The 11,989-nt window shown below is 40.7% G+C and overlaps 2 protein-coding genes across 2 annotated transcripts; both read left to right on the top strand.

Moving 5' to 3' along the window:
• Positions 1-2,197: 2,197 nt before the first annotated feature.
• On the top strand, positions 2,198-3,207 carry LOC146722709 (uncharacterized). Its single transcript, XM_085483987.1, has 2 exons — positions 2,198-2,746; positions 2,863-3,207. The coding sequence occupies exons 1-2, from the start codon at positions 2,198-2,200 to the stop codon at positions 3,205-3,207; spliced, it is 894 nt and encodes a 297-aa protein (XP_085340113.1).
• Positions 3,208-6,055: 2,848 nt separating this feature from the next.
• LOC114938129 (uncharacterized) lies at positions 6,056-11,236 on the top strand. The gene has a single exon (XM_029311902.2). The coding sequence runs from the start codon at positions 6,056-6,058 to the stop codon at positions 11,234-11,236; it is 5,181 nt and encodes a 1,726-aa protein (XP_029167735.2).
• The last annotated feature ends 753 nt before the right edge of the window (positions 11,237-11,989 follow it).

Genomic DNA, 11,989 nt, shown 5'->3' on the forward strand with positions numbered 1-11,989 from the left:
ACATTCAAATTGTGTTTATTTATTATAAATAAATTATTAGAGAGAAATATTGAAAAATATTGAATAACATAATTAGAATACGTTGTATATAAATATTTATATAAATGGTCTTGTTTTAAAATTGTATTATTATTTAAATGCTTAGAATGTATATATTTTGTTATTATATATTTATTTATATATTTATATTTTTTTTATATTGAAAAGATTCATTTTTCTTTTTCCTTTTTTTAAATTAATAAATTTTATTAAATATTTGTTTGCCAATTAAACAAAAATGTAATCGTACACCAGCAATTACTTTTCAAAATATTATTTTTCTTGTGTGTGAATAGTTTCATATAATATCTGGATTGCAAATATATATTGTTAATAATAATAGTTTTGTTGCATATCTATTATGCATATAATTTGGAAATAATATAATTTAATAATTAAAAATTGCAAACAGAATAATATATTCACATATTTATATTTATTATATTATATCTGCACATATTCATATTGATGAGATAATTGTTTATTATATAAAATCATGTGCGTGATAATTAAATATTTTCTATGCAATCAAATTAATAAGGAATATAATGATTTAACATGATTATATTCTAAATCTGTTGGTGAAAACGTTACGTGCAACAAATATATACAATTTAAGTTATTAAAATTTTATTATTTTTGTAAAATATCATTGACTTTGTAGAATACTTGAAAATATTACAATTCTATTTCTTAATAATAAATTAATTAAATTTAATAAAGGAAATAAAACATTTTATCGTGTTCTGATATTGGACTTATTAACCATAGCGTGTAATTAAATATTATAGGTCTACGCTTATTGTGATAAAGCTCTTTGATTGTTAATGCAAAATTAATACCTAATCAAAACATCACATACCAATGCTCAAGCTCGTATGACAATAAAAACAATGATAAATTATTAAATTAAGGCCATGTGTAACGAGCAATACGATATTATTTTATTATTGAGAAGAAAATTCTTAATTTGAAATAATAATTATACAAACGTTTCGAGCTCTACTTGCTCCTCTTCAGTGCGCAAAAAAATAGTGATAATAAATAACGATAATAAATAAATACATAAAATTCTAATAAAAAATCCGCAATACATAGTCAATATAAGTTATATAGTTGAGTCATAGTTAAAACGCAAAATATATTTACAATGAATTGAGACCATTAAAATAGTTCAACAAAGTAAGAACCCAATTAGAAGCAGAATGATTCGTCCGGTTATTCATAAAATATATTAGAATTATTAATAAAAACTTGGAGTGACACTTATACATTACTCCAAATGAACCACTTATCGTTATTTGACGAAAGTCCCTCGATCTGGCAATGATTATGTTCATCCTCTCCAAATTATTTGATATTTGTTAACTGAATTTAAAGAATTTATTCAATTGTAAAATAGGATTCCACTAATGTGTATGTGAAAAAAAGATTAAAAATTATAAATTAAACTAACTACTAAAATATTGAACCTTTATGCTTACAAATTGTTCCGAATAACTTGAGATGACGATGCTTCTAATTGTTGTTGGCCTTATTGTTAGTACTTGACTGTTGTCTAGTCTTTTAAAAAGTCGAATAAATAGGTGTCAGATCTCACAAAATAAACATTTACATAAGTCTAAAAATTCGATATTTCTTCTAGAATGTCGAAATACGCGTTGTTAAGCAATTCGGTGTCTGTGTTATTATTTATACCATATACCTTTGTTCCTTGATGTGTATCATTTCCGAGATAAGTCTTTTATAATAATTAGATTCAATATCAAGTATTTTAACCCAATCAAAAGCATGTTTTTTATCCATAATATGTTCAGAGACCACAGAATGCTTGGAGGAATCAAATTTAATATTATGCATATGCTCTTTTAGTCTAGTGCGTAATTTTCTTTTGGTTTGCCCAACATACGAAGCTTCACAATCCTTACAATTAATTTTGTAGACAACATTATTATTATTGTTATGCACGTTTTTGTCCTTGTGGACTTTAATTAATTTGTTAAGATTATTTAGACAACGGTATCCTACTCTGAAATCTGATTTTTTTATTGTCGATGCTATTGTCTCAGAAATGTTATTAATGTATGGAATGACGAAAAATTTTTTCTTGCTATTATCTTCTGCAATTTCTTTTTTTCTATTGTTGTTAAACTGAACCATGACCCTAGGCTTGCTTCAACAGCGTTTCTGGATACCCCGAGGACGTGCAGCGGTAAAACAGCGGCTTCATCGCTGTGTCACGTGCACAAGGTGGCGAGCGACGACACCACAACCACCCATGGGCAGTCTGCCACGCAGCAGGGTCACGCCAACGCGACCATTCCTCCGCACTGGACTGGACTACGCGGGACCAATCCTCATTCGGACCAGCAAAGGTCGCGGCCACCGCGCCTACAAGGGCTACATTGCACTCTTCATCTGCTTCTGGTCGAAGGCCATCCATCTAGAGCTCGTATCGGACTACTCGTCGGAAGCTTTTATCGCCGCCCTTCGTCGATTTGTCTCTCGACGAGGTCTCTGTGCCGACATCTTCAGCGACTGCGGCACGACCTTCGTCGGAGCCGACCGCACCCTACGGGAACTCTTTATTGCAGCGTCTTCGGAGGGTGAAGGAATCGCACGCGCAGCCGCCAAGGAAGGCATCCGCTGGCACTTCAATCCGCCGGCGGCTCCGCATTTCGGGTGGATTATGGGAGGCTGCAGTCAAGTCAGCTAAGTACCATCTGCGGAGGGTGATAGGCGAAACCACCCTCACTTTCGAAGAACTGAGTACCCTCCCTCCTCACTCAAATCGAGGCATGCCTCAATTCTCGACCATTGCAGGCACTCTCGGACGATCCAGACGATGTTTCAGCACTAACTCCTGGACATTTCCTGATCGGGGCGCCCCTTCTCGCCATCCCTGAGCCACCGCAGGGAGGCGAACGTGGAGACACGAGATCACGATGGCAACACCTCCAGCAAATGAGAGAGCACTTCTGGGGGAAGTGGTCGAAGGAATATATCCACGGACTCAATCCACGCACTAAGTGGCTCAAGGCCGAGGCCGCACCCCACGTCGGTGATCTTTGCATCCTGCGTTCGGAGCTCACCCCCCCCGACCCGATGGCCCTCTCGCCCGGATCACGAGGTTGCATCCCGGGAACGACGGTATCGTCCGCGTGGTGACAATCCGCACCGCCACTTCTGAGCTTGTGCGCCCGCTCGTCAAGCTCGTCTTGCTGCCGCGCGCGGATCCCCTTCCGAGCATAAACAGCGCGGACGCGCCCGGCCGTCAGCCCGTAAACATTCACCAGTCCCTCACCGCACTGCATTACACACTCGCCATTCCACGTCAAACCCGCATTTTCTGCCTCAGCTGATCGATCCGCACAATACGATCACCACGTGTTCCCATCGCGGTCGGGAAAGGGGTTTAAAAAACTATGTCAAAGTTTTTAAAATTTTAAGCTTTTATTTAATGCTTTTTTGTAATTTTTAATTAATAATAACAATTTTAATTAAAAAAAAAAATGAAAAGATAATTTCCACACCCCCAACACACAAAAAAAATTTAGTTAAATTTTTATTATACTTTATTTATTTTTTTTTTTTTTATTTTTTTATTTTTTATTTTTGTATTACTATTCTTTTTTTCTTAAATTATGTTTTTATATTTTAATATTTTTTTTAAAATAAAATTTTTTTGTCAGCCCCTAAGAAATTTTAAATAATTTTATTTATTAGATAAAAAAAAAAATACATTTAAAAAATTTTTAAAAGTAAATTTTTGCTTTTTATATAGAAATTTTATTCTGATTCATAGATAATTAATTTTTTTTTGTAGCATCTCCATTTGGTAAACAAAAGAAGACTTTGGGGGAAAAAAGAAGAACGAATACAAATTAAAAAATTTTTAAAAAAAAATTCCACTTTCGCTGCATCAAAAAAAAAATTTCCGTTAAAAGAAAAAAAAAGTGCTTTTTTAATCTATCCGTTTCTCAAATTAAAACGAAATCCTTAAAAATATCTGCAAATTAAGCGTCACTAAATGAAAAAAAATTTTTTTTAAAAATTTTAGAAATCAAATCGGAAATATTTTAATTATTTTTCAAAAAAAAACGTGATTATTTTATTTAAGCAAATGCAAAAAAAATAAATACCAATTTTTTTTTTTAAAACCCTAAACTGATTTAAAATTACGTTGTGAAAATTTTTAAAAATAAAGTTGGGAATTCCCCTGCGCAAAGTCATTTATTTTTTTTTTTTTCATATTTTTTATATATGTAGAGTAGCAGTACTGTGTAGTTTTTTCAATTCTTTATTGAAATTTAAAATTTTTGGGTTTTTAGAAAAATTCGCCCGCTCGTTTAAAAAGAAAATTACGGACGTCGAGAATTTAGGTAAAACAATTGCCCCGGGCCAACGGGGAGAACCCCGGCACGCACGCGGGAAGCGCCGCGGAAGAAAATTTTCGGCTTTTTGCGCTTTTCCCGGCCCCCCGCGTCGGCGGGGTAGCGTGATCGATGAGGGTAGCATTCCGTCGGGGACAGTCGTCGTGGAGAGAGAGCCGGCGTTGGTCGCAAGTCAGACCAAAGAATTCGCGTTACGGTGTAATAAGTGCGTGAATGTATTATCGCGACAAATACGAACAGATTTGCGCGGTATTGTGTGACATATCGAGAGTGAAGAGTTAACGGGTAATCGGATCTCGTTCGCGACGCAACATACACGTTCTCGCGACGAATTCGCCATTGTCTCGTGCATGCTACGTGCACGTGATCGAACATTACGAGTATTCGGATCCTGCTGGAGGATTCACTGCGATATTCGCGTATCGGTGAATGCATGTCGTGCATTCTCTCTCTCGCTCGTTCTCTCTCTCTCTCTCTCTCTCTCTCTCTCTCCCGCGCTCTCTCTCACAATTGTCGTAGTACGCCGTCGCGACGAACTCGCCGTCGTATTGTGCACGCTGCGTACACGTGATCGACTCCTGCGAATATTCGAATCCTTCTGGAGGATTCTGTGTGATAGTTAATTGCATATAAATGCACGTGATCGAACATTACGAATATTCGGATCCTGCTGGAGGATTGAATGTCACATAATTGAAGACAATTATTAAGTCGCGTCAAATCATATGTGCGCGTGTTCGATAAATTATAACGGTCGTCCACAAGAGGACAAATTTGTTGTTGTACGATTCGCGATCGTGACTTTCAAATAAGACATTGTTTCTCTTGCGACAAAAAACATTGGTGTCGATATCGAACAAACAGTTTTTTCTTTTGTGATCGCGAGCTTCGAAACGTGTACAGCAAACGCTTTCGATTCTCATATCGAGTTTTTGTTCTTTTTTTCTTTGATTTGTTTGTGTCAAGTCCAGGTGACTTTCTGACATGTGAAATAATAAATTGATCTGTTTTTGTTCATCAACTTCAAGACTTCTTTTCAATTCGGCTTCCTACGTAAATCATCAATCTCAGCGCACACATGGGTGCGCGATCACCCTATTAAGATACAGTCCACTCAACAATTATCCTATTGTCCATCCATCACATCTCTCATGAGATTCCTATGATTTCTTTCCAATAAAAAAAAAAAAAAAAAACGGGTGAAGGATTTGAGAGGCGGCGCGCGAGACGCGGCCCTAAAAAGGCCGAGCATGCTCGTTCGCCGCAGCTTCGCGTCGGACCACGGTTCAAGCCGCGCGTTCGCAACATTTGGTCCTTCGAGCCGGATTTGAGATTGGTGACGAATTGAAAAGTGAAAAACTCAAGTAAAAAACACAGTGACATTGCAAGTACATTCAAAATCGGACATCATCAAACGCTATCAGTGCATTCAAAGAGAGTGACAGCTCGGTTCGTAAAAGACTAATTTGATTAAATTCAGTGTCTAACCAGTTGATTAAATCAGTGTCAATGAAGAAGCTCTCGCAAATCAACAAACTGCTTGCTATTCAGTTGCTCGAGCTCTCGACAATTTTAAGAAGATCGGTCGGTCAAATCTGACGGCCGCCAAAATTCGCTCGCGAATGACGAGCTTACAAGACACGTGGACACAATGTGTACGCAATCACGCGACACTGCTGCAGCTTGTTCCTGACGAGAAGCAAGTTTCAATTCACTACTTCAAAAAGGAGACCTTCGCCTTCCACGAGGACCTCTATCAGGCAGCTATGGACTACATGAACGAGTGCTTGGAGGAGCTGGTTCCAGTCGTAAGTCGTGAAACCTCTTTCAACGCTTCGTTCGCGCATACAGACTCTGCGTCATTATCGGTCAAACATCTTCCTCCCATCAAATTGCCGCCGTTCACCGGTAAGATTGAGGAGTGGGAGACTTTTCGCGATCGGTTTCAATCGCTTATTATAGACAATCGCGAATTATCGAACTTCAGTCGCATGCATTTTTTAGTGTCAAGTTTAACAGGCTCAGCTCGCGATGCGATATCAGGTATTAAAGTCACCGCGGATAACTTCTCGGTTGCGTGGAAAGCATTAACAGCGCGTTTTGAAAATAAGCGCCGATTAATTGAGACTCACATTTCGAATTTGTATAATCTTCCGAAAATGATTCGTGAGTCAGCTGTCGAGCTTCACGCCTTACGCGATAAAGCCGAACAAGCGATCTCAACATTGCAACGTCTTAATCGTTCGCCGGACGATATAGTCAGCGACATGTTAGTTTATTTTCTCTCTCAGAAGTTTGATCCCGCCACGCGCCGTGCGTGGAAGTTAAAAACGAGCGATATCGAAAATCCGCCAACATACAAAGAAGTATTAAAATTTATTTCGTCGCGTGCTCTCGCGTTAGAGGAACTTCACCCTCGCGATAACGACAAGACCAAGTTACATGCGAAAGTGACTAGCGCAACAGCGACTGCGTCATCTAATACAGTGTGTTCAATGTGCAAGCAATCGCACATTCTCTCAAAATGTCCGCAATTTGTAGCAAAGAGTCCGATTCAGCGACGCGAATTGGTTAAGAAATTTCGACGATGTTTTAATTGTTTGAGTGATAAACACATGTCGATCAATTGTCAAAGTAATTTCACATGTCGAACATGTAATAAACGACATCATTCTATGATTCATCTCGATTCGGACTCATTGCAACAAGTTACAAATGCGAACAATACGTCAAACGCGAATGACGTCATCGACAACGTGCCTAACGTTACGGCACTCTCATCAGTTACAATGACAACTGCGCCGACTCCTGTTGTCTTATCTACTGCAAAGGTGAATTTGCAGGCGCCTTCTGGACGCTCATTGGTTGTCAGAGCCTTGATTGACGGTGGATCAGAGCTCACGTTTGTGACGGAGCGCGTTGCTCAAATATTACGTCTCAAGCGTATACGAACGCTTACTTCAACGTCGGGAATAAGCTGCGCTGACACCGGTACATGCCGATCTGCGGCTCTGATTCACATCACTCCTCGCAAAAAATCGAAACCAAGGTTCACAACGGTTGCCTATATTATGAAGGCATTAACGAGGTATGCTCCCAGAAACGCTTCGCAATCGCAAGATTGGAAACATATTTCCAATCTGGAATTGGCTGACGATGATCCTACCGGATCAACACCGATTGATCTCATAATAGGATCCGATTTATATAATCACGTACTCGTTCACGTACGTAACGGACCGCTCGGTCAACCAGGTGCAATTGAATCGCATTTCGGATGGATCCTATCCGGAACAACCTCTATCCCGAATCACGTGACACAACCCTCTCATGTGGTAACTTCAACTCTCGTAATTCCGCCTGTTGAGGATGCGAGTCGCGTCGTGCAATCAGCTCAGTTAAATCAACGTTACAGTGTTGTCGCTCATTGTTGTTCTCTCGAAAATCAATTGTCTAAATTCTGGGAGGCAGAAGAAACACCTCAATCAATTGAAATGTCCCCAGATGACGAACAATGCGAAGAACATTTCAAACAAACGCATTCGAGAACATCGGATGGGAGATATATCGTGCGTCTGCCGTTTCGAAACGGCCCACCCATCGAAATCGGTGAATCTCGCGAAATAGCCGCGCGTCGGCTTTCGTCGTTACTTCGGAGAATTAATAATCAACCTGCGATTAAGCAGGAGTATGCTGAATTCATGAGCGAATACGCACAGTTGAATCATATGAAAGTAATCGCACCGGTGGATTCAGTAAATTCACAAGTCGTGTACATCCCTCATCATCCGGTCATTCGAGAGACTAGTTCGACAACTCGGTTGAGAGTCGTATTTGACGCCTCATGCACAACCTCTAACGGTACCTCGCTCAATTCTCACATGTTTACTGGGCCTAAACTACAGTTAGATCTGCAATCGGTTTTATTACGTTGGCGACAGCACAAATACGTTTACTCCGCAGACATAGCGAAAATGTATCGACAAATATTGGTCGACTCGCGAGATAGAGATTATCAACGCATCCTATGGATAGATGAAAATTCGAATATTCAAGAACATCAACTCCTTACGGTAACATACGGTACGGCTTCCGCACCGTTTTTAGCTCTTCGAGTCATTAATCAGTTAAACGATGATGAAGGAAGCTCGTTTCCACTAGCATCTGCGGTTTTAAGCGAGAACGTCTATGTGGACGACGTGCTGTTTGGGGCCGAAGATATGCCTCTCCTTAAACAGACTCGAGATCAAGTTTGCAAATTGTTGAAACGCGGTGGATTCGATCTTCGCAAATGGGCGAGTAACAAACCGGAGTTGCTCTCAGATATTTCATCGGATCATCACGGGCTCGCACAGCTTAAATTATTCGAGACTGACAACAATCTGAAGGTTCTCGGTATTTTTTGGAATCCGACGCACGATTGTTTCCAGTTTCAAATTGAATTACCACAGACTCTCCCTTCTACAAAACGAACGATTCTCTCTACCATAGCCAGAATATTCGATCCACTTGGATGGGTCACACCCGTGGTTCTCAAAGCGAAAGTTTTTATGCAGAAATTATGGCGACACAAAGTAGGCTGGGACGACAATCTCTCAGAAGATCTCCTTTTACAATGGAGCGTGATTTATAAATCACTTCCTTACATCAAAAGCATAAAACTTAGTCGCTGGATTGGATGCGATTCAGATACCAAGAGCATCGAGTTACACGGTTTCGCGGATGCTTCCCAAGTAGCTTACGCCGCAGTAGTTTTTTTGAGAGTCACAACATTATCCGGTCATACAACTGTTTCGCTCCTCGCTGGGCGATCCAAAGTCGCGCCTATCAAACCGCTGACAATTCCTCGATTAGAATTGTCAGCTGCGGTCTTATTAGCGCGCCTAATTGAGTTCATCAGAAAATCTCTTCATTTCACGAAAATGCCAGTCCATTGTTGGACAGATTCGAGTATTGTGCTTGCTTGGTTAAACAAGCACCCATCTTATTGGAAAACTTTCGTCTCGCATCGCGTAACAGAGATTCAAACACGAGTAGCTGATGGCATTTGGCATCATGTCAGTACACATGAAAATCCCGCTGACTGTGCATCTCGCGGTTTACTCGGCACAGAATTAAGCGCCTTCGACATTTGGTGGCGCGGACCTTCATGGTTGAGTCTTAAACAGGATGATTGGCCCACATTCACAATAACGCCGATAGACGAAACACAGTTAGAAGAAAAACCGTGTCAAGTGCATCAAGTGAACGCTAATGAACCGTGGAATCTCACTACTCGATATTCATGGTGGCCAAAATTAATACGTATTACCGCCTACATTTACCGTTTCATAAGGAAGTGTAGAAAGAAACACACAATAGGATCGAACAACAAGTCTCAATATCACGCTCTTACTACAGTTGAATTCAACGAAGCACGAAACTTCTGGCTGAACTTCATTCAGTTAGAACTATTCGAAAACGAGCTCCATAATTTAAAGTCAAACAAACCGTTGCCTACTCACAGTCCAATTCTCTCATTAAATCCGTTCCTGGATTCTGACGGTCTAATTCGCGTTGGGGGGCGATTAGAACACTCGTCATTATCTTTCCAGTCCAAGCATCCAATCTTATTAGCCAACCATACGATCACTACCATGATCATCCGTTATACGCATGTTGTATCTCTCCATGCCGGTCTTCAATCCACTCTTTCAAAACTTAGACAAGAGTTTTGGATTTTGAGAGCAAGAAGTCTAGTAAAGTCGGTTATTTATAAATGTGTTCCGTGTACAAGAGAAAAGGCTCAAGTAGCTAGTCAGCTGATGGGCCAGCTACCTACAAGTCGTGTTTCGGCGCCCTCTCGAGCGTTTCTACATAGCGGTGTCGACTACGCCGGACCAGTCTTTACACGTGCTTCAGCCGGCCGAGGAATTACCTCGCGAAAGGCCTACATAGCACTCTTTATTTGTTTAGCCACACGCGCTATTCATCTCGAACTGGTTAGTGATTACTCGACTGCTGCCTTTCTTAACGCTTTTCAAAGATTTTGTGCGCGACGTGGATTACCAGAGGTCATGTACTCGGACAATGGTACTACGTTCGCAGGAGCAGACAAGGAGTTGTCGCAAGCGTATCAAGACGCTCAAAGCGATGTTAACTTTCTCAACTTTATCGTGTCAGATAACATCACATGGAGTTTTATCCCTCCCCATGCTCCACACTTCGGTGGATTGTGGGAGGCAGGGGTCAAAAGCGTTAAATACCACCTTCGTAGGATATTAGGAAATCACACCCTCACTTTCGAGGAACTTACTACCGTGCTTTGTAAAGTTGAAGCATGCTTAAATTCAAGGCCCCTGTGCCCATTGACTGATTCGATTGACGAGTTTGAAGTGCTCACTCCGGGTCACTTTTTGATTGGATCGGCAATCACAATCAATCCAGAACCTTCTGTTCTGCAAATCAATGAAAACAGACTGTCACGGTGGCAGTTGTTGCGACAGATCACGGAGCGTTTTTGGAAGCATTGGCACGCCGACTATATTAACACGCTTCAACAGCGAACTAAGTGGCGAAAGGCAAAGTCACTTATCCATATCGGTTCCATGGTTCTGATTCAAAATCCTCTTCTTCCTCCTTGCAAATGGGAACTCGGACGCGTAATCCACTGTCAACCAGGCTCTGACGGATTAATTCGAGTAGTTTCCGTCAAAACAGCGAACTCGGAATATAAGCGTCCCATAACTAAGTTATGTGTGCTTCCAATCGACGTTGATTCTGACGATTCCATCGAGGATCAACCTCGAGTGTCAAGCAATTAGCGATAATTCTAGTGTAAGTTAATTATACGATTCTAATTCTAATTACGTTATAATTTATGTAGCAAGTAAGTCAAGTTTATGTTCATTAGTTAAGTCAAAGCGTGCAAGTAAAGTCGCCAAGGCGGGCGGCGCTTGCAATCCTAAGTTTAAGGTCGTGCGAATTAGTACGAACAGCGGATACTGTTGTTTACGCGATCTGCGTTAAATGTTAAAATCCGTCCGCGATAACAACAGTGATCTTTAGAAGTCAACTTTAAGTCAATATTGTCAGCCGTTTCAGGTCTACAATTTCACTTTAGTGCGATCTGAGCGTAATCAGAAGTTACATCTCAGTATATATATTGCATGGGATCAATCGTGACGAACAATCACACGCAATTAGTTTTCATTTAGCAAACCTCACTCACATGGGAGTGAACGATGCATCCTTGTGTAAGGTATACCGCGAGATCGAGTAGTTTCGAAATTCAAATTTCGAAGCGGGCGGTATGTTTAGGATTGAGAAAAATTTGCCGCGCTCGATCGAACGAAAATTCACGGATCGGTCGAGAATTTAAGTGAAAGCAATTGCCGCGGGCCTAACACGGCAGCACCTCGCGGCACGCACCGCGGGAAGCGCCGCGGAAGCAAATTTTCGGCCAATTAGCGCGTTCCGCGTGTACCCCTCGCGATCAGGCGGTCGATAGCGTGATCGATGAGGGTAGCATTCCGTCGGGGACAGTCGTCGTGGAGAGAGAGCCGGCGTTGGTCGCA

The sequence above is a fragment of the Nylanderia fulva genome, unplaced genomic scaffold (genome assembly GCF_048542155.1).
Source record: "Nylanderia fulva isolate GAGA-0341 unplaced genomic scaffold, ASM4854215v1 Scaffold284, whole genome shotgun sequence".
Lineage (NCBI taxonomy): Eukaryota > Metazoa > Arthropoda > Insecta > Hymenoptera > Formicidae > Nylanderia > Nylanderia fulva.